Source organism: Schistocerca americana, chromosome 10 (assembly GCF_021461395.2).
Source record: "Schistocerca americana isolate TAMUIC-IGC-003095 chromosome 10, iqSchAmer2.1, whole genome shotgun sequence".
Lineage (NCBI taxonomy): Eukaryota > Metazoa > Arthropoda > Insecta > Orthoptera > Acrididae > Schistocerca > Schistocerca americana.
The window spans coordinates 104,798,241-104,821,700 of NC_060128.1; the positions used below are offsets into that span (position 1 = coordinate 104,798,241).

Genomic DNA, 23,460 nt, shown 5'->3' on the forward strand with positions numbered 1-23,460 from the left:
GCACATATGTGACCCTATGGTCCATTGTGCAATTGATTTTTGTCTTCAAAATGGTTCAAATGGCTCTGACCACTATGGGACTTACGTCATCAGTCCCCTATAACTTAGAAGTACTTAAACCTAACTAACCTAAGAACATCACACACATTCATGCCCGAGGCAGGATTCGAAACTGCAACCGTAGCGTTCGCGCGGTTCCAGACTGTAGCGCCTAGAACCGCTCGGCCACTTCGGCCGGCTGTTTGTCTTCCTTCCGTTATTTTTAATTTATTGATTTATTATTGCCTTTAATAACAATTTATACTTACATCAGTTTGTAATTTCCCCAGATTGTCTGATGATGCCTAGAACAGGTGAAACGCGTCACATGTGAAGATTAAACAAGCCTCTCTTGTGCAACCAAGACAGTTTTTTTCTGTATCTAAGGATCTGGTACGGTTGTTGTACCAGCACCACCGCGGTACTTATGGAATGGACTGGTTCTAATTAATCATATAAAGTGTTTCTGAGTGAAGTTGACGACACGTCCAAAACCAACCACCACCAATCATTGGTTTCTGCGTGTGGTCGCTACATCCTTGGTACCCCATTACGCACTAGAACAACATTTACATCTGCATCTACATCTACATTCGTACTCCGCAAGCGACCGTACGGTGTGTGGCGGAGGGTACTCTGTACCATTAATCTCCTTCCCTGTTCCACTCGCAAATAGGCCGTGGGCAAAACGACTGTCTATACGCCTCCGTATGAGGCCTAACTTCTCGTATCTTATCTTCGTGGTCCTCACCTTCTATAAATGGTTGCACGGTGGTAATACTTGTCGCTGAGAAGTTATGAACGTTTGTAGGTCTGGTTCACATCGCGTCGGTCACCAGTTGACATCTTCTGTCTCCCTCGAATTAATGTACTCTTCCAAGGGAAAAAATTTCGAGACTGTGCTATAATGTTCTCGACCTTTCACAAATATTCTCGAATGTTAATCCATGTTTTCGAATGTTTTAAAATAGAATTACGAAACGGCAGAAATTGCATTTATCCCCCTATGGCAAAATCGTCTTACCTGTTCAGTGGTGCAACGTAGTAAAAACACAAGAACAAAGTGTCGAGAAAAGCGTATCCGCTTACAGAGCGGAACTGCGTAAACAAACAACGGTTGAGAGAGCGAACACGTTTAGTAACAAAAGATCACGTAGTTCATCCAACAAATCAGCGAATACAGAACATGTTATCAGGGGAAGAAAAATGCTTACAGACATTGATATCACGAAGAAACAATACGAAATCGTAAACATCCAAAGAATATTGTTACACGACTCGATGGTCCTAATACGCCCACCCAAAAAAAAACTTCTCAACAACATTATAGGAGCGCATACATTAACATGGAAAAAAAGAAGCAATTCAGTATTCATACCACGAATTCCAATGATTTCAGATAATCTACCACACAGCTTCAAAAGTCTCAAATTTCCAGTAAGATTAGCGTACGCTATAATTATCAATAAAGCACAACGGAAAACAGTGCAGTGTAGAAACTGTAAAACATACGTGTCTCGGATAGACAACGATACACCGGTTTCGTTTGATGGACAACTGCGAACAATCAGGTTCAGCTATTTCCATTCTCCGCGTAATTGCTAAACTTAAACGAATCATCCTTCTGACATATTTTGCATGTTTCCATTCAATAATGTCTAATGGAATAATTTTCAAGGGTAACTCGCCCCTTAGAAAGAAAGTATTGATTGCACGAAAAGAGCAGTAACAAGCGCCTACGGTCGTCATGAGGGTGGCTTTCAAGGAGCTAGGCATTTTAACTGCGTCGTCACAATACATACAGCGAGTATAAAAATAGAATCATCCGATTTCGCACGTCTATATTTCTGAAAGTAATAAACATATACAATGAATTTTGATTTTTGATGAGCGGGAAACTCAAAAAGTTAGGTTTCATACCTTTTCATAGATGTTCGATATGCCCTCTTGACATGCACGGCATATGCCAATGCGACATTCAAATTGTTCCCACACTGCAGCGAACATGTCTTCAGTTACAGCTTCCACAGCTGCTGTTATGCGTTGTCTCAGTTCATTCATTGTTGTTGGTAACGGATGCACACAAACAGAGTCTTTTATAAACCCCCACAAGAAATAATCACATACAGTCAGACCCAGAGATCTTGGAGGCCAGTAACGTAAGGCTGTCCGCCCCTCGTGGTCTCGCCGTAGCGTTCTCGCTTCCCGAGCACAGGGTCCCGGGTTCGATTCCCGGCGGGGTCAGGGGTTTTTCCTGCCTCGAGCTGACTGGGTGTTGTTGTGTCGTCTTCATCATCATCATTCATCCCCATTACGGTCAGAGGAAGGCTACGGCAAACCACCTCCATTAGGACCTTGCCTAGTAAGGCGGTGCGGGTCTCCCGTATCGTTCCCCTACGCTCTGTAAAGAAGCATGGGACTTCATTTCCATTTTCCAACGTAAGGCTGAATCATTCGGTCCAATGGGACCGATTCATCGTTCAGTTCGTTCGTTTTCTCTCACACTGTCACTGTCTGCTTCGCTCTTTCTGTACCATAACCACAGTCTAACATCTCCCAGAATTCGTTATTTTTCCGTCTCTTTCCCACTGCCACCGCCTTCTTCTCTTATAGCGAATATGTTAGCACGCTAAAATTTTTAGGAAAATTTTTGAAGGTGCTGACGAAGGTAGAATGAAACAGCTCGTACCCCACTTTTCCCGAGTCTTTTAAAGAGGAGTATATTAGTGTTTTCTTTGTGCTCCGATAGCAGCAATTTTTCCACTGGTTCCCTTTTTTTCCCTGTTGCACCAGGGCATGTCACTCATGTGAAAAGAATTTTATGGGTCAGTAACATTTTGATAGTTTGCTTACGTGAAACTGAAGTAATGCAAGACTAATTTTATATCTCAGACCGGATTTTATGTGCAGAAAAATTTTGCATGTGCTTCAGTAGTACAACAATAAAGAGCGCCCAGAACAATTCTGATGATAATGGAATACACTTTACAGCATTTTTCTCCTTGCTACGATACTTGATAAAGCACATTTCCGCCGCACAACCGTTTTTTACGTGCCTATTTTATGTGTACAGGTAGGCTAAGTTTGAAGATCTTTATCTAGGAAGGGGACAAAAAATCGAGAAAACTTTCAGCGTTGTTCGAGATCGGTATCTTCGGCACATATCGTAAAAATTTCAGCCAGTTACTGTGCATAGCCGTCATCGAATCCGCGGATCGGTTTTGATACGAAAAAATGGTAAAACAACCCTTTTTTAGGTTTTTCTAAGGAACCTCGGTGCCTCCATAACTTGTTTAAGAACCCCAGTAAGCGGCATCAAATGCGAAAAGAACCAATCGATTTGCACAATTTGCGTAAGCAGAAGAACGTAATGTTTCTACTGTGACCCTGTACTGTAGGATAGCGACAAAATGAACATCGTTCTGTCGGATATACAACTGATCCCTAGAGCAAGAGATGCAAAACACTTGACCCATCTTTCCGTCACCAATAGGATGCGAGATATGAGTCCTAGAAGAATCCCATTGTTATGCGTGGCGTTTTGGAACGCACGAGTAGTGCATGCCGTCGGATTTAAGAGCAAATGTTTGAACTAGGGCTGTTGATAAAAATTTGATATATGACATATCGATATTTGGCCGAATAATATCGATTTATATCTGTTACGTTCTTTGCAAGGATATATCCATACATTGATATCGAAGCGTCGATGTCGAGTACCGATATTTTTATTATATATATATATATATATATATATATATAAAAATTATGAGAAAGATTTTAGGTCCAAAATTAACAGAAGAAGGATACCGGATACAATCAAGAAGAACCACAGAAACTATATCAAACCTGGCAGCAGACATAAGAAGGCGAAGATTAAAATTTTATGGACATGTCACTAGACTTCCCCCCACACGACTCACCAACAGAATTCTCACTTACATAGAAAAAGTCAAATCAACAACACCATGGATTAGCCAAGTAAAATTAGATTTACAAAAAGCAAATATTGAACTTAAAGATGTCAAAGATAGAAAAACTTTTAGAAATAAGGTGGAAAAGTGGATTGTATTGTCGGAGAAGGAAGCACTAAAGAGACCAGGAACAAAATGGACAGAAGAAAGAAAAAGAAAACATGGAGAACGAATGAAAGAAGTATGGAAGAAACGACGTCAGAAAGCTTTGCGTGATCCTTCTGGGTCCATTCGCGATAAGTAAGTAAGTATATATATAATATTTGTATTATATTATATGTAGTGTCACCGCCAGACACCACACTTGCTAGGTGGTAGCTTTAAATCGGCCGCGGTCCATTAGTACATGTCGGACCCGCGTGTCGCCACTTTCAGTGATAGCAGACCGAGCGCCACCACACGGCAGGTCTAGAGAGACGGACTAGCACTCGCCCCAGTTGTACGGACGACGTAGCTAGCGATGCACAATGACGAAGCCTCGCTCATTTGCAGAGCAGATAGTTAGAATAGCCTTCAGGTAAGTCAATGGCTACGACCTAGCAAGGCGCCATTAGCAGTATATTGTCTGAAACTATAGAGTCTCACTTGTATCGTCAATAGCGATGTACCAAGGATGGATTAAAGTTAAGTATTCCAGAAGCTACGTACTTTTCTTTATAGCATTCATTACGTATCCTGTTTCAGACCTCACGCCATCCTGCGTGAGCTTATAGCGTGAGTTTCGGTCACCACAAACCACACTGTGTCGGCACTTCTGTCGACACAACATTATATATTTTATATTTTTATTTTATATTATATTTTTCGGAATTTTGGATAAATATTTGAAGTTACTCATTTGAATTTGTAGCAGAATATGATTTTACTTTCACTGTGAGAAGGAGCTGTGAGCTGTAATCACGTCCAATCATTCTCTTTGACTTTGTGAAGGAAGTATATGTGGCACAAAGAATAAGTCCCGTTGCACTGTGGGGCAAAGGGGGGAGGGGGGAGGTGGCAGTGTGGATGGAACAACAAGATTTCCGGTTTGAAGAAATAGCACACCGGTGGCGTTAAAAAATAATTTTTAACGCAACTAATATGCTGTTTCTTCACATCGGCATGTTTTAAAACAGTTGCTGAGTCTGAGGAACAAAAATCGGAATGACAGGACTGGTCTTTGCGGTGGGCGGAGACGTTTGAGGGGAAATGCTGACGTAATCGCCACTCGGCGTTACAAACAGAAACTGCAACGTTTAGCTTCACCAAGCAATTTTGACACGCGTGGTGAAGCTAAACGTTGCAGTTTCTTTTTATAGAAATGAAAAAAAGAGGAAAGTCGACATGGAGTGTTCCGGACAAATCCGATGCGTGACGAAACCGAACGACGCACCCATCGGACACCTTTTATTGTGCCACTTACGTGAAGTTACCACTGTTAGCAAACTGGTTATCGCCATGCGTGAAAGTGCTTAGTTTTTCTTTCAGCTCTTGCACGAAGTGATATAAGCAGGGTACTAGCTTGATGATGTACAGAGTATTTAATAATGAATCAGTACTTTAAATACACAGCTCTAAAACTTGCAGTATATTTACAATGTGCTCCAGATATTACTAACCTTACGCATCGATATATTTTCTGTCGATATATAATTCTCGATATATGAACGTCCGACATTGACGTTTTTTAAATATCGATATACCGGTTTACCGATATTTTTTAAAATATCAACAATGTTAATTTGAAGCTGTTCTATAAATGAGAGTTGGAGTAGTTAAAGAATAAGGTCTATCAATTCAAGACATAATATCTGAAAATGAGTCCGTGATCATGTTTTGGTACTTTATTTTACAGGTCCGTCTTGATAATACAAACTTTCACACTTCAGTTATCGGTTTCGGCTGCTGCCATTTTGAGATCATAAAATATTCTGGTGTAGTATCAACGTCAAACAAAATATGTAGATACACAGTACGTGCTGGAGATGATCAGAATGCGTCTGCTATTTATACAAAAAAAAAAAAAAAAAAAAAAAAAAAAAAAAAAAAAAAAAAAAAAGCATTGAGACTAGCAGAGGGCACTATAATGAAGAGGAGCTACTTGATGTTGATACTGTATCAGAATATTTTATGTTCTGAAGATGGCAGTAGCCGAAACTGGTGACAGTGAAGAGTAAAAGTTTGTGTGATCAAGACGGATCTGTGAAATAAAGAACCAGGGATGGGAGGGGTTACTGGGCAAATTACAATACTCTGTGTAATATACAGGTTGTTACAAAAAGGTATGGCCAAACTTTCAGGAAACATTCCTCACACACAAATAAAGAAAAGATGTTATGTGGACATGTGTCCGGAAACGCTTAATTTCCATGTTAGAGCTCATTTTAGTTTCGTCCACCTACGCTCAATGGAGCACATCACGATACTCTACCTGTGCTGCTAGAACATGTGCCATTACAGGTACGACACAACATGTGGTTCATGCACGATGGAGCTCCTGCACATTTCAGTCGAAGTGCTCGTGCGCTTCCCAACAACAGATTCGGTGACCGATGGATTGGTAGAGGCGGACCAATTCCGTGGCCTTCACGCTCTCCTGACCTCAACCCTCTTGACTTTCGTTTATGGGAGGCATTTGAAAGCTCTTGTCTACGCAAGCCCGGTACCAAATGTAGAGACTCTTCGTGCTCGTATTGTGGATGGTTGTGATAGAATACGCCATTCTCCAGGGCTGCATCAGCGCATCGGGGATTCCATGCGACGGAGGGTGGATGCCTGTATCCTCGCTAACGGAGGACATTTTGAATATTTCCTGTAACAAAGTGTTTGAAGTCACGCTGGTACGTTCTGTTGCTGTGTGTTTCCATTCCACGATTAATGTGATTTGAAGAGAAGTAATAAAATGAGATCTAACATGGAAAGTAAGCGTTTCCGGACACATGTCCACATAACATATTTTCTTTCTTTGTTTGCGAGGAATGTTTCCTGAAAGTTTCGCCGTACCTTTTTGTAACACCCTGTATATACTCTGTGTGAGTCTGTGACTCAATGATATTGCAGTGTTGGGGTGTTAAATTTTTAAGTTTTATGGATTGCACAGTTTTACACTTTTGAAACGGTGCGAGGCGGATTCTTTGAATCACCGGCCTTATCTGGTTTCGCACACAGCCGCTGGGATTATTTACAGCGGCCGATGCAGGGATGAACCGGGTTTACCATTTGCGCGGTAATCGTGGTTTCGTCGCAGCTGCTGGGATTACGGGGCGAATATATTTGTGCCCCTTCCCCTCCACCCCGCTGCTCACCTTGTCCTTCCCTGCACGTGCAATGCGCAATGCGTGCGTTATTCAATGGCCGGGCGACACGAGCTGTCTGCTAGCAGTGCCTCTGTCCGGATTACTATACGGGCGAGTACCGCAAAACCACGCGCCACTGCATTCTGCCGGCCTGCTGGTGCGCGTATGGGGGACAAACAAAAGGAGTGATTAAATACGCCTAATGAATACGTGTTTTTTGTGCCGGCAAAACCTCGCATTGTGAAAATGCTGTTAAAATTGTGTGTGTAGAAGCTATTTTTCACGTGGTATAACGCCACACCGGGATCGGACTGTGTTTGGAAAAAAGGGAGGAATATAAGGGGTTGACGAGGAAGAAATGTCGGGGATTAGTGGCCCGTGGAGACCGTGGTCGTTACGGGCCGCTCTCAGACAGCGTAGGAATGACATGCAGGGAGCAGACTTCAAGTCGTTTCGGCCGAAATGGCTACCCTGCGAGGTGCATTCAAGTTCTAAGGCCTCCGATTTTTTTTCTCCGGACTGGAAAGAGATAGAAACATGCGCATTGTTTTAAAATGAGGCCGCGTTCATTGTCAATATGTCCCAGAGATGGCAGCACCGTACGACAGATGGAATTTTACCGCCAGCGGCGAGAATGAGAACTGTTTTAAATACTTAAAATGGCGACGTTTTCCTTACTTGAACAGTGTGCAATCATTCGTTTTCTGAATTTGCGTGGTGTGAAACCAATTGAAATTCGTCGACAGTTGGAGACATGTGGTGATGGAGTTATGGATGTGTCGAAAGTGCGTTCGTGGGTGCGACACTTTAATGAAGGCAGAACATCGTGTGACAACAAACCGAAACAACCTCGGGCTCGCACGAGCCGGTCTGACGACACGATCGAGAAAGTGGAGAGAATTGTTTTGGGGGATCGCCGAATGACTGTTGAACACATCGCCTCCAGAGTTGGCATTTCTGTGGGTTCTGTGCACACAATCCTGCATGACGACCTGAAAATGCGAAAAGTGTCATCCAGATGGGTGCCACGAATGCTGACGGACGACCACACGGCTGCCCGTGTGGCACGTTGCCGAGCAATGTTGACGCGCAACGACAGCACGAATGGGACTTTCTTTTCGTCGGTTGTGACAATGGATGAGACGTGGATGCCATTTTTCAATCCAGAAACGAAGCGCCAGTCAGCTCAATGGGAGCACACAGATTCACCGCCACCAAAAAAAATTTTGGGTAACCGCCAGTGCTGAAAAAATGATGGTGTCCATGTTCTGGGACAGCGAGGGCGTAATCCTTACCCATTGCGTTCCAAAGGGCGCTACGGTAACAGGTGCATCCTACGAAAATGTTTTGAAGAAGAAATTCCTTCCTGCACTGCAACAAAAACGTCCGGGAAGGGCTGCGCGTGTGCTGTTTCACCAAGACAACGCACCCGCACATCGAGCTAACGTTACGCAACAGTTTCTTCGTGATAACAACTTCTAAGTGATTCCTCGTGCTCCCTACTCACCTGACCTGGCTCCTAGTGACTTTTGGCTTTTTCCAACAATGAAAGACACTCTCTGTGGCCGCACATTCACCAGCCGTGCTGCTATTGCTTCAGCGATTTTCCAGTGATCAAAACAGACTCCTAAAGAAGCCTTCGCCGCTGCCATGGAATCATGGCGTCAGCGTTGTGGAAAAATGTGTACGTCTGCAGGGCGATTACGTCGAGAAGTAACGCCAGTTTCATCGATTTCGGGTGAGTAGTTAATTAGAAAAAAAATCGGAGGCCTTAGAACTTGAATGCACCTCGTACTTCTGATACTCGCTTATTCTGTCCATGAAAAAGTAAATGCACACAGTTCTCACAAAGAACCGCTTGGGTGCGATGTCTTAAGTTCAATTTTTAATAGGGCTTATTTGAAAGTATTGTGTTAACTGTTATACTGAAGACCCAAAGAAACTGGTCAACCTGCCTAACATCGTGTAGGGTACCCGCGAGCACGCAGAAGTGCCGCAATGCGACGTGGCGTGGACTGGACTGATGTCTGAAGTAGTGCTGAAGGGAACTGACACCATGAATCCTGCAGGACTGTCCATAAATTCGTAAAAGTACGAGAAGATGGAGGTTCTTCTAAACAGCACGTTGCAAGGCATCCAAGATACGGTCAATAATGTTCATTTTTGGGGAGTTTGGTGGCCAGCGAAAGTGTTTAAGCTTAGAAGAGTGTTCCTGGAGCTACTCTGAAGCAATTCTGGACGTGTAGGGTATCACATTGTCCTGCTGGAGCTGCCCAAGTCCGTCGGAATGCACAATGGACCTGAATGAATGCAGGTGATCAGACAGGATGCTTACGTACGTGTCACCTGTCAGAGTCGTACGTCGACGTATTAGGGGTCCCATATCACTCCAACTCCACACGCCCCACACCATTACACAGCCTCCACCAGCTTCAACAGCCTCCTGCTGACGTGCAGAGTCCGTGGATTCATCAGGTTGTCTCCGTATCCGTACACATCCATCCGCTCGATACATTTTGAAATGGGACTCGTCCTACCAGGCAACATGTTTCCATTCATCAACAGTCCATTGTCGGTGTTGACAGGCCCAGGCGAGGCGTAAAGCTTTGTGTCGTACAGTCATCGAGGGTACACGAGTGGGTCTTCAGCTCTGAAAGCGTATATCGCTCCTGCTTTGTTGAATGTTTCCCACGCTGACACTTGTTGATGGCCGAGCACTGAAATCCGCAGCAATTTGCGGAAGAGTTGCACGTCTGTCACGTTGAACAATTCTCTTCAGTCATCGTTGATCCCGTGCTTGCAATGTTTTTCCGGCCGCAGCGATATCGGAGATTTGATGTTTTTTCTGGATTCCTGATATTCACGGTACACTCGTGAAATAGTCGTACGGCGAAATCCCCACTTCATCGCTATCTCGGAGATGCTGTGTCCCATCGTGGGACGCTCATACTGGGTGGAATTATTCGTAACTGTAAGAATAAGAACTCTTCAGAAGATTTGCACTCTTTATCGCCTATTAGTTAATAACTTTCTCTTTTGTGTGATATAAAATTAACTATAGAAAACATACAGCCATTAAGGACAAGAGACAAGCAAAGACAGTACACGTTTCTTCAATGCTTTACACGGCGTGCTTTCTTTTCTACGAAAGAATCTATTATCTCGCCAACGTTCGTGAATCGTTTTGCTACATGAAAAATCAAAATGTCGTTATCTAACACTGAAAAAGCAGTTAATACGAATAGTACCGGAAACTGGTGTGATTTCTCGATCTCATTAAGTCTATTTTGTTATTGTCTGGTATATAAAACGAAATAAGTCTTTCTAATATTGCATTTGTTGTAACACACACCAAATAAGCTATACTGTTGTGGCACAAATGGTCATTTTTATATACCTCAATTACATAAATAACAAGACAGAATATAATCCACGAAGTACCAATACCAAAAACCTATTAAACCCACTACAAGCAAAAAGTTTTATGTTAGAAAGTAGTTCCTCATTTCATTCATACAGTCCAGTTTCTCAGGTATGAGATCGAAAAGTAGTAATGGAAAACTTTTACGCCTCAGCTCGAATAACCTCCCCTTTCGTCTGCGGGAAAGTTTTTTATTTCTAGACGTGACGGGGATTTCCCTGGCAGAGACATCATGTACACTACGCACACGTTCAATCATCAACTTATGATTCGTTCAGAAATCAACGTGTTCAAAAATGTCCAAAAACTAACTGGAATGTTTTCAAAATCATATGAATAATCGATCGAACAACGTGCGCTGGATACTAGGCTTTTTGTGGAACAAGGTTTTTTCCGTCAAGAATCTGAATTTTGCGCCCTCTGATACCCCAATTCCCCCCCCCCCCCCCGTCCCTACTCCCCCCCCCCCCCCCTGCCATATCAGGGACTGCTGCCAGTAGCAATGAGGTAAGTACTGTTCGGGTCTTCAGGAACCAAAGCAGCACTAGTGGTCTCTCTTTTGTAAGACAACACGGATTTAGCACACAGTAGGCTGAATGACCCTCTTTATTTCAGAAGAGGGCTAAGATGGATGAGAAAGAAGATCTGTGTAACTATAAATTGCTAAATGAAACGGCCAGTGAGAAATCAGGTGAAAACTATATGTAAACACGATACAGAAAGTTAAGGAATTCAGGATGAGAGTGATAGAAATCAAAATAATAATAAACATTGTTTTGGTAAGGACGGGCGTGCTAAATGGATGAAAGACATTCCTAATCCTCGTATCAAGACTAGATCACATGATACTTTATCACATTCTTGAGGTGTGAGGAAATCGCCAACGATAAAATGACAGAAATAGAAATATGACGGATGCTTTTCGCTGATGAAATTGTGGATGAAGTAGTTACATGAACGAACCTATGCGTCATGTTTTCTTCTCATTCCTTTTTTTTATGAGACAGATAGAGTTGAAATTGAAGACTTTATTGGTCTGGTGTATTTGGGTGGCATATACAAGGCTGCTTCGGGTAAGTTTGGAAGAAATCTGGGACAGAGACGGTACAGGATTAGGAATATTCTCTCCTGCAATGATTCTACAGAGGTTCAAGTTCCTGATATAGTCTCTAAGATTTGATAATATGTCAGCTAGGTCCGACAGAGGAATACAGCATAAATTGGCTCCTATATGAAATATCTGAAGAGAATAGAAGCTTTCGAAATGTGGTGCTACAGAAGAATGCTGAAGATTAGATGGGTAGATCACGTAACTAATGAGGAGGTACTGAATAGGACTGAGGAGAAGAGGAGTTTGTGGCACAACTTGACTAGAAGAAGGGATCGGTTGGTAGGACACGTTCTGAGGCATCAAGGGATCACCAATTTAGCATTGGAGGGCAGCGTGGAGGGTAAATATCGTAGAGGGAGACCAAGAGATGAATACACCAAGCAGATTCAGAAGGATTTGGGTTGCAGTAGGTACTGGGAGATGAAGAAGCTTGCACAGGATAGAGTAGCATGGAGAGCTGCATCAAACCAGTCTCAGGACTGAAGACCACAACAACAACATGAAATATCTTTGATTTGTTCACAAAAAACCTTCAAGGCGCACTATTATCTTGGAGAATATGTGACTGTAGATGAAATGCTTGTAAAATTTCGAGGACGATGTAGTTTTAGAATGTACATTCCTCTCAAACCTGGCAAATATAGAAAGGAAGTTTTCAGTCTAGCTGGTGCAAGAACAACTTGCACCTCAACATTTGGAAGTTTATTGAGGATAGCAACCAAATGGGGACCTTATAGGCTGAGTAGCCGTGCGGCTGGCATCGTGAAAAGGTTGTCTAATCATATTTGCCAAACATAAAAAAATGTAACCATGGACAACTGGTTTACGATCTGTAGCAGAAGTTTCGCAGTGCGGATTCCTGGGAACACTGCTCTTACGGGCGCCCCGAAGACTGGTGTTTCAGCCTAAGGGTGTCCTACCAACGTACACACAATTCTGACGTTCCACTCCTTACATCAAGTGGGAATGAATCCAGTTGTTGGAACTTCGCTGTCGAATCCATGTCCCTGTATATCTCTATTATGCTTGACTGTGTCAGTCATGGACGTTTAATGTTATTGTTTTGGTAGCGTTTTAGACAGTTTTTTTTGTTTCTGCCATTGGCTAATCTATTCACCGTTGGGATAAGTTTGCAGATGTCTCGCCAGATCGCACTGCAGTACGGTAACGTACGTATCACCACCTAGCGAGAATTTCATGAATTCTTAAAGGCAAGAGCGCGCGAAATGTACCCCATGAGCCAAACACGTCCCGTGACTTTAGTTTCCCCTCTTGCTGACTGTGGGTAATGTGCGTTACTAGCAAGTTTCTTTCTGTGAATGTACTGTGCATGGGTGTGGTGAGTTTTACGTTGTTGCGAATAAGAGCAGCATACCACGAGTTCGAAAACAACACAATATGAATTCAGTGTGCAATTTTGGAACATGCGGTTAGGATGAAAGTGCTGGAATGTGGCGTGCCCAGACCCGGTGTTAACATGAATCAACAACAAAAACTCTGTAAATCCGGACATGGGTAAACACGCAATTTTAACAGAGAAATGTACGATGCAGCTGAGTGCGTGTGTGCGTTTTATCATTTAAAAATGCATATTTTTGTAATACACAAGCATAAATGCGGTGTGTAAATTAGAATGACGGTTCTTCGGGTTGCTCATCTCAGCCAATCACAGCACAAGATCCGTGACATGGAAACATCACTGTTTAGTCATGCTAACAGCCGTGTTTGAGCACAAAATGCTAAGCATTTGAAGTTTATACACTACTGACCATTAAAATTGCTACACCAAGAAGAAATGCAGATTAAAAAGGGGTATTCATTGGACAAATATATTATACTAGAACTGACATGTGATTATATTATCACGCAATTTGCATGCATAGATCCCGAGAAATCAGTACCCAGAACAACCACTTATGGCCGTGATATCGGCCTCGATACGCCTGGGCATTGAATCAAACAGAGCTTGGATGGCGTGTACAGGTACAGCTGCTCATGCAGCTTCAACACGATACCACAGTTCATCAAGAGTAGTGACTGGCGTATTGTGACGAGCCAGTTGCTCGGCTACCATTGACCAGACGTTTTCAATTGGTGAGAGATCTGGAGAATGTGCTGGCCAGGGCAGCAGTCGAACATTTTCTGTATCCAGAAACGCCCGTACAGGACCTGGAACATGCGGTCGTGCATTATCCTGCTGAAATGTAAGGTTTTGCAGGGATCGAATGAAGGTTACAACCACGGGTCGTAACACATCTGAAATGTAACGTCCACTGTTCAAAGTGCCGTCAATGCGAACAAGAGGTGACCGAGAGGTGTAACCAATGGCATCTCATACCATCTCGCCGGGTGATACGCCAGTATGGCGATGACGAATACACGCTTCCAATGTGCGTTCACCGCGATGTCGCCAATCAAGGATGCGGCCATCGTGATGCTGTAAACAGAACCTGGATTCATCCGTAAAAATGACGGTTTGGCATTCGTGCAGCAAGGTTCGTCGTCGGTTACACCATCGCGGGCGCTCCTGTCTGTGACGCAGCGTCAAGGGTAACCGCAGCCACGGTCTCCGAGCTGATAGTCCGTGTTGCTGCAAACGTCTTCGAACTGTTGGTGCAGATGGTTGTTGTCTTGTAAACGTCCCCATCTGTTGACTCAGGGATCGAGACGTGGCTGCACGATCCGTTACAGCCACGCGGATGAGATGCCTGTCATCTCGACTGCTAGTGATACGAGGCCGTTGGGATTCAGCTGGGCGTTCCGTATTACCCTCCTGAACCCACCGATTCCATATTCTGCTAACAGTCATTGGCTCTCGACCAACGCGAGCAGCAGTGTCGCGATACGATAAACCGCAATCGCGATAGGCTACAATCCGACCTTTATCAAAGTCGGAAACGTGATGGTACGCATTTCTCCTCCTTACACGAGGCATCACAACAACGTTTCAGCAGGCAACGCCGGTCCACTGCTGTTTTTGTATGAGAAATCGGTTGGAAACTTTCCTCGTGTCAGCACGTTGTAGGTGTCGCCACCGGAGCCAACCTTGTGTGAATGCTCTGAAAAGCTAATCATTTGCATATCACAGCATCTTCTCCCTGTCGCTTAAATTTCGCGTCTGTAGCACGTCATCTTCGTGGTGTAGCAATTTCAAATGGCCAGTAGTGTAAATGAAAATACCAAAAACATCAATAGTGCAGCGAAGCTAACTTATACTGCATAAAAGATATCTCCAAAACACGTTTTTTAGTACGATATGCTGTAGCAAACTGTCGGGAAATATGACTTTGGGGGATAAATAAGCTACCTGTAGATTCTACCTTGGAGTTAGCTTTGGATGTTATCTGTAGTTGATTGTGAAACGGACAGAACACACAGTATGTGAACATTTGGCTGCAGTGTAATACTGCGTCACCCCATACTGAAATCTTGGTTGCGGTGACAGACTAAACTGTAGCATAGCCGGAGGTCTAGGTTAGTTTAGATCGAAAAATGATGTCGCAGCCTTCCCCAGTATGGCAACCAGGAGCAGCGCCTGCCGCTAGCGTACTGACAAGGGGAGGTCACGACGTTTGGAGCGCGGATTTACTGCAAACTTCGTAGACTCGTAGTTCTCCATGAGGACAGCAAAACGTGTAAGCAGTAGCGCGTACTTCTCAAGCGTTACTGAGAAAATCGCAAGATAATGTCGGTCTTCAAATTATACCTGTGCGTGGCCATTTTTACCATGAAGTGGTTAGCGTTCAAGCCCGGTGTTCGCTGGATCGGGTCTCGTTCGTCAGTTTTTTTTTAAATTTTCAACTCAGTCATTTTCTTTACTATTTATATTACAATTGATATAATGGAAAAATACGTGTAATTGGATGGAGTTTTATTAAATTTACAATGTTATTTGGCAGTCTACAAATTTATATTATCACACATAATATTCGTAACTATCGACTAGTAAACTACCCAATGCATAAAGTGGTACTGAAAACGTATTCTTGTCCGTGTCTTCAAAATTGTTCGTATTTAATGGAAAGAGAATGAGAAATTGCTTTTCTTGAAGACGCTATTAAAATACACTCGATACTGCATGACCAATTACCAGCGCCGATATTTAAAGAAATACTGCGTTATGCATGGTTTGATTCCAAATTATCGGCTGAAAGAGAGGTTTTTGAAAATGTTAGCGAGTTTTTTTTCCACGGAAAACTTCAAAAGACCTTGTGTATGCGGAAACATAGGATTTATTCAATGCAGCTGGTGCCGTTTAACTTTATTTTTTCCATGTTTTTACGAGAAATGGCATCCTGCAACTTGTACTCGTAATGTCGAAAGCGACGATTAATTGTACATCTTTCGAAAGCCGTCTGTGGCGGTCAAAACTTGCAGGTAACAAGTCGTTTCGCACTCCTTCCAGGTATAAGGCATTTCTCGAATCACGGACAAGAATACATTTTCAGTACCACTTTAAGCATTTGGTCGTTTACTAGTCGATAGTTATGAATATTATTTGTGATAATATAAATTTGTAGACTGCCAGATAACATTCTAAATTTTATAAAAGTCCATCCTATTACACGTATTTTTCCATTATATCAATTGTAATACACTCCTGGAAATGGAAAAAAGAACACATTGATACCGGTGTGTCAGACCCACCATACTTGCTCCGGACACTGCGAGAGGGCTGTACAAGCAATGATCACACGCACGGCACAGCGGACACACCAGGAACCGCGGTGTTGGCCGTCGAATGGCGCTAGCTGCGCAGCATTTGTGCACCGCCGCCGTCAGTGTCAGCCAGTTTGCCGTGGCATACGGAGCTGCATCGCAGTCTTTAACACTGGTAGCATGCCGCGACAGCGTGGACGTGAACCGTATGTGCAGTTGACGGACTTTGAGCGAGGGCATATAGTGGGCATGCGGGAGGCCGGGTGGACGTACCGCCGAATTGCTCAACACGTGGAGCGTGAGGTCTCCACAGTACATCGATGTTGTCGCCAGTGGTCGGCGGAAGGTGCACGTGCCCGTCGACCTGGGACCGGACCGCAGCGACGCACGGATGCACGCCAAGACCGTAGGATCCTACGCAGTGCCGTAGGGGACCGCACCGCCACTTCCCAGCAAATTAGGGACACTGTTGCTCCTGGGGTATCGGCGAGGACCATTCGCAACCGTCTCCATGAAGCTGGGCTACGGTCCCGCACGCCGTTAGGCCGTCTTCCGCTCACGCCCCAACATCGTGCAGCCCGCCTCCAGTGGTGTCGCGACAGGCGTGAATGGAGGGACGAATGGAGATGTGTCGTCTTCAGCGATGAGAGTCGCTTCTGCCTTGGTGCCAATGATGGTCGTATGCGTGTTTGGCGCCGTGCAGGTGAGCGCCACAATCAGGACTGCAAACGACCGAGGCACACAGGGCCAACACCCGACATCATGGTGTGGGGAGCGATCTCCTACACTGGCCGTACACCACTGGTGATCGTCGAGGGGACACTGAATAGTGCACGGTACTTCCAAACCGTAATCGAACCCATCGTTCTACCATTCCTAGACCGGCAAGGGAACTTGGTGTTCCAACAGGACAATGCACGTCCGCATGTATCCCGTGCCACCCAACGTGCTCTAGAAGGTGTAAGTCAACTACCCTGGCCAGCAAGATCTCCGGATCTGTCCCCCATTGAGCATGTTTGGGACTGGATGAAGCGTCGTCTCACGCGGTCTGCACGTCCAGCACGAACGCTGGTCCAACTGAGGCGCCAGGTGGAACTGGCATGGCAAGCCGTTCTACAGGACTACATCCAGCATCTCTACGATCGTCTCCATGGGAGAATAGCAGCCTGCATTGCTGCGAAAGGTGGATATAGACTGTACTAGTGCCGACATTGTGCATGCTCTGTTGCCTGTGTCTATGTGCCTGTGGTTCTGTCAGTGTGATCATGTGATGTATCTGACCCCAGGAATGTGTCAATAAAGTTTCCCCTTCCTGGGACAATGAATTCACGGTGTTCTTATTTCAATTTCCAGGAGTGTATAAATAGTAAAGAAAATGACTGAGTTGAAAATTAAAAAAAAAACTGACGAACGGGACTCGATCCAGCGAACACCGGGCTTGAACGCTAACCACTTCATGGTAAAAATGGCCATGCACAGGTGTATAGGTGACGACCGAAATTATCTTGCGATTTTCTCAGTAACGCTTGAGAAGTACGCGCTACTGCTTACACATTTTGTTGTTTTCATGGAGTACTACGAGTGTACGAAGTTTGAAGTAAATCCGCGTTCCAAACGTCCTGACCTCCTCATGTGAGTTCGCACGATCTCTCCAGGAAGAGGGTTCTTGGAAGATGCAGCGCTGCCAGAGACGTGAAGTGGTTTTGTCTCGGAGTGAGCCAGCCAGTCCAGAGCATGCAGTAGTAGCGGCATGGGCGCTGGGGTGCGGTTAACGAGCCGGCATTCTCGGTGCCAGCTACACAGAGCGAGTCAAATGGGGCGCAACGGGCGAGGCGTGGAACCCGGGTTGGGGGTGGGGGATGGGGGTACCGGTTCGTTAGAGCTCTGTCTGTGTGTGTGTGTGTGTGTGTGTGTGTGTGTGTGTGTCACAAAGGCTTTGCGAGCCGCCGGCGGCAGCCTCTGCGTTATTACAGCCCAGCCGTGGCTGTAGCCTGCTGCCCCGTCCAGCGAGGCACACGGCCTCTTCTTAATGACGTAATCAAGCTGCCTTGTAAAGGCTGGTTCACACAAATGCTGGAGAAACGCGGACCCCGAGATATGCGGACAGCAGGCATTTGCGAGACACCACACGTGCTGCCACGTTGTTTGGCCGCCCACCAAGGGTTGCCACATGCCCGGCTTTATCCAGGCATGTCTGCCTTTTGAAGGTCGTGTCCGGCCAAATACACGACATACACTGGTCAGCCAGAATGTTATGACCAAATACCTAACTATGTCCACCTATGGCACAGATAACAGCGGCAACACGTTGTGGCATGGGAGCAATGAGAGCTTGATCGATCTGCACACACAGGTCACCTAATACCCATAATGAAACGATAAGTAAATGAAGACCCTGAGCTGTCGACAGGTGTTGATGTACATCAGTGGGGACAGTTGAAAATGTGTGCCCTGATCGGGACTCAAACCCAGGATCTCCTGCTTACATGGTAGACGCTCTATCAATCTGAGCCATTGACATCACAGAGAATAGTGTGACTGCAACTGACTGCCAACTTAATGTCCACACGCCCCTGCCCATTACACTCATTACTCGCAGCAGACAATCTTACCTTTCGGACATGTCCGAAAGAACAGGTACCATCTACATATAATACCCATAAATTCTAGGGAGGGGGGCGATGAGTGCTCTCACGCCATGTTCAATCACATCCCAGATGTGTTCAATCGGGTTCAGATCTAGCGAACTGGGACACAACATAGCAGTTACTGATGAACTACCACAACCAATACAGCGATCAAGAAAAGTACAGCTGACATGTTGTCTCACATGTTGTGGAGACGAAGCCAAAGAAGGAAAGGGGGAGGGGGACCAGCCCAGGGGTCCGGAACTCCCTTTATCACCTGAGTGGAATTACATACGACCTAACTGGGCTGTAGAGAAACTGAAAGATCTTTTGAGTTTCAGTCATACGACAAAAAAGGGATACGCACTATTGATAGTCAGTGGGAACAACAATAGACTGAAACTATCTACACATCTGTACAGCTGTCGTGTATCACTCGTCCCTATTTTAGTCAAGACCACTTATAGGCCTATTCGTTGATCCATTATGGATCGTGGGACGACGGCTGGCATTAACTTCTTGATGCAATAATTTACCAACAGCCGTATGTATTGTAGAAATTCTATGTGCTACCAGTTTCAGCATTACATTGATGGCATCTTCAGGCCCCACTGGTCATAGTCGTAAAATCGCTATACACGGAAGACCACTGATTACCACCAGGTCTCAAAGTAGTTTCTAAGAATAGGGAAAAATACTACACAAAATGAAAATTTTAAGGAGCGGCATCTAAAGTTTCAGAAGACTACAAGTTACTTACGATATGCCTTTTTTTGCTCAATCAGACGCACCCAGCACAGCTGACACCCAGCATCACTGACACCCAAAGACAATGTCTTGTAGTGGGATGGGGTGGAGCACCTCGGCGCCCACTTTCATGGACTCACCTTCTTGTCGCCGCCGCCCGGCACGTACGCATCGTTCTTGGCGGCGATCTTGGGCTGCGCCTTGCTGAAGTCCAGTTTCCGACTCTCTATCTTGACCTGGCCGCCACCTGGCTTGTAGCTCGCGTTGTCTAGCGATCCGATCTTGGAGCGCACCGTCTTCAGGTTGGGCGACGGCGCGGACCCCACCTGGACCTTGTTCATCGGCACCTCTGCAACACCACACCACATTCACCACGTTACGCGACCGCTCTGCCATGCACTCGATTCACAAGCGATACATGTACAAGAAGAAAGTGATTTCAAGATTGTTGATGGAGCACACAACTAGCCACAATTGCTCCCTGACATCGTGCTTTAACGTAACAAGACACAGACTCCAGAATGGGATTTTCACTCTGCAGCGGAGTGTGCGCCGTTACGAAACTTCCTGGCAGATTAAAACTGTGTGCCGGACCGAGACTCGAACCCGGGACCTTTGCCTCTCGCGGGCAAGTGCTCTACCAACTGAGCTACCCAGGCACGACTCACGCCCCGTCCTCACAGCTTTACTTCTGCCAGTATCTCGTCTCCTACCTTCCAAACCTTACAGAAGCTCTCCTGCGAGTGAAAATCTCATTCTGGACGCATCCCCCAGGCTGTGGCTGAGCCATGTCTCCACAATATCCTTTCTTTCAGCTGTGCTAGTTCTGCAAGATTCGCAGGAGAGCTTCTGTGGAGTTTGGAAGGTGGGAGACGCGATACTGCCAGAAGTAAAGCTGCGAGGGCGGGGCGTGAGTCATGCTTGGGTAGCTCAGATGGTAGAGCACTTGCCCGCGAAAGGCAAAGGTCCCGAGTTCGAGTCTCGGTCCGATTCACAGTTTTAATCTGCTAGGAAGTTTCAAGACATACTCATTTATACATTGAACCGCCAAAGACACTGGTATAGCCATGCATATTCAAATACGGAGATATGTAAACAGGCAGAATACTGCGCTGTGGTCGGCAACGCCCATATCAGCTAACAAGTGTCTGGAGCAGTTGCTAGATTGGTTACTGCTGTCGCAATTGCAGGGTATCAAGATTGAAATGAGTCTGAATGTGATATTATAGTCGTCGCATGCACAGTGGACATGAATGGATGGAGGTGTTCAGACAGGATGCTTACGTATGTGTCACCTGTCAGAGTCGAATCTAGACGTATCAGGGGTCCCACATCACTCCAATTGCACACGCCCCACACAGAGTGTCCATCGGCTTGAACAGTCTCTTGCTCAGACGCAGGTTGCATGGATTCACGAGGTTGTCGCCATACCCAGACACGCCTTTCCACTCGATACAATTTGGAACGAGACTTGTCTGACCAGGGAACATTTTCCAGTCATCAACAGTCCAATGTCGGCGTTGACGGGCCTAGACGAGGCGTAAAGCTTTGTGTCGTGCAGTCATCGAGGGTACACGAGTGGGCCTTCAGCTCAGAAAGCCCACATCGATGATGTCTCGTTCAATGGTTCACACGCTGACACTTGTTCACGTCCGAGCATTGAAATCTGCACGAATTTGTGGAAGCGTTGTGCTTCTGTCACGTTGAATGGTTCCCTTCATTCGTCGTTGGTCCCATTCTTGCAGGATCTTTGTCCGGCCACACCGATGTCAGAGATTTGATGTTTTACCAGATTCGTGACATACATGGTACACTCGTGTAATGGTTGTGTGGGAAAATCCCCACTTCGTCTGTAGTGTCGCATCATAGTAAAGAGTTGGAAACGTGGTATATTGTCAAAGTTTCGTTGCCTATGCCGAGAGTCAGAGGCAGTTGGTAGGAGGATTGCACATACATCGGAATGTGTCGCCTCGCAGGGGCAATGGCCTGGCTACACACAACAGGCGAGAGAGAATTGCTTAGCACGCGGGTTTGTGTTAGACGGAGACTTCCGTAGAGTGCAAGACAGAGGTATAGCGTCAGCTGTACTGCATTTCACAACTTCGCGTAAGTCTGCCGCAACAACACGTAACTCTGTCGCAAGAACACCTAAGAGGCGAGTACGGCAGATGAATCAGCAATATAAGTGGAATGAATGCGATCATTACAAACGAGCATGATGTCAGGACGTCGCTCGTGCTTCCTTTAAATACGCCAGCTTTGATAGCAACAAGGCACTCGCACTCGCAGTTAGACTTGCAGTTAGATGTGTACTGCGTCGCTGCATAGCGCTCAGCTCGGTGGTCGACATGTTAATCTTTATTAAGGAGATGTTGCAGTAAGGGCGGCCCATCCAGCAGCAGACGTGAGCGGACAGTACCAGCTGTGGTCCTCTCTGCTGCCGCTGCCAATCGTCAACCCAGGATTAGCAGACATCGCGGCAGACTCGGTCGCCGCCAATGCTGACCACATCAGTGAGCCGTCGTCGAGATCGTGCAGGGCCTGGGCCCTGTGCATCCGCCGTCACAACCGGGTGAGCCGACGACGCTGGGGGACTGCAGCCCTTTCCGCCCGTCCACCGCGGACGAGCCACCAGGAGCAGCAGGGAAGAAGACGGGGTGGGATAGAGTACACGCCGCACTACGAGAACGCCTCTCGTGCCGACAGCGCCAGGACTCCAACCCGGAGCCACCTGCTGTCCGCTGTCGAGCCGGCCTGCCAGCCGGGCGCCGCCAGCCACTCGCGGCCGAAGTAAGGGCATTCCTCTGCTACGTCACAGCACGCGGCGCTGCGCTAGCAAGACTGGTGCGGCCTGGAGCCGGTGTCATCTCTACGAGTCGGCGAGGACTCGGCGAAGGTCGTTGATATCACCAAGCCACACTGTACTCGGCAGGAATAAAGTTGTTATGAATTAATAATCTTTGGCGTTTCTGACGCTTCTACAGCCATTTCCTCGCATCCTGACAACTGGAGAGGTCACCGCTCGGCCATCCAGTCCACCGTAGGACACCGGGACCACCAGGGCGCCTACACATCGTCAGCTGTACCCTACCGCACGTGCGCCGACTACAACATCACTTGAAACTCACTTAAATCTTGATAAGCTGCCACTGTAGCAGCAGTGACCGATCTAACAACTGCAGCAGACACTTGTTGTCTAATGTATGCATTACCCGCCGCAGCATCGTATTCTGCCTGAATACAAATCTCTGTATTTGAATACGCATGCCTGGACCACTTTCTTTGGTGTAGACAGGACTAATGTACTGTAACAGTGTAACGGTTCAGGGCCCCGTAGCCGCGGTTTCTATGCGAGCAGTGGCAGGGCTGGTGTGTAGGATGGCAGGCTGGTACTCACTCTTCTTCTCTGGCGCTGGTGGGGCCTCAGCCTGTGTGGGAGTGAGCTTGGCTTTGAGCGGCGAGCGCGGCGCCTTGGTGGGCGAAGAGGCGGCCCGCCGGCCCGGGATGCGAGACGGGGACTTCTTGGGGGAGCCCGCGCCCGACTCGCCGTTGGCCGCGCCCTCCTGCAAAAGAGGCAACAACATGAAAACTGAAGGTAGTGCTGAGC

At 46.1% G+C, this 23,460-nt stretch overlaps 1 protein-coding gene across 2 annotated transcripts in view; it reads right to left on the bottom strand.

The window, feature by feature from the left end:
* LOC124552731 (proteoglycan 4-like) overlaps nucleotides 1-23,460 on the bottom strand; it is a 225,140-nt gene that overhangs the window by 171,849 nt on the left and 29,831 nt on the right. For both annotated transcript variants that reach the window (XM_047127072.1, XM_047127073.1), the window contains exons 4-5: nucleotides 23,251-23,416; nucleotides 19,994-20,202 (exon numbers count right to left, since the gene is read on the bottom strand). In XM_047127072.1, the coding sequence (XP_046983028.1) occupies nucleotides 19,994-20,202; nucleotides 23,251-23,416 (375 nt within the window). The remainder of the gene's footprint in view (nucleotides 1-19,993; nucleotides 20,203-23,250; nucleotides 23,417-23,460) is intronic.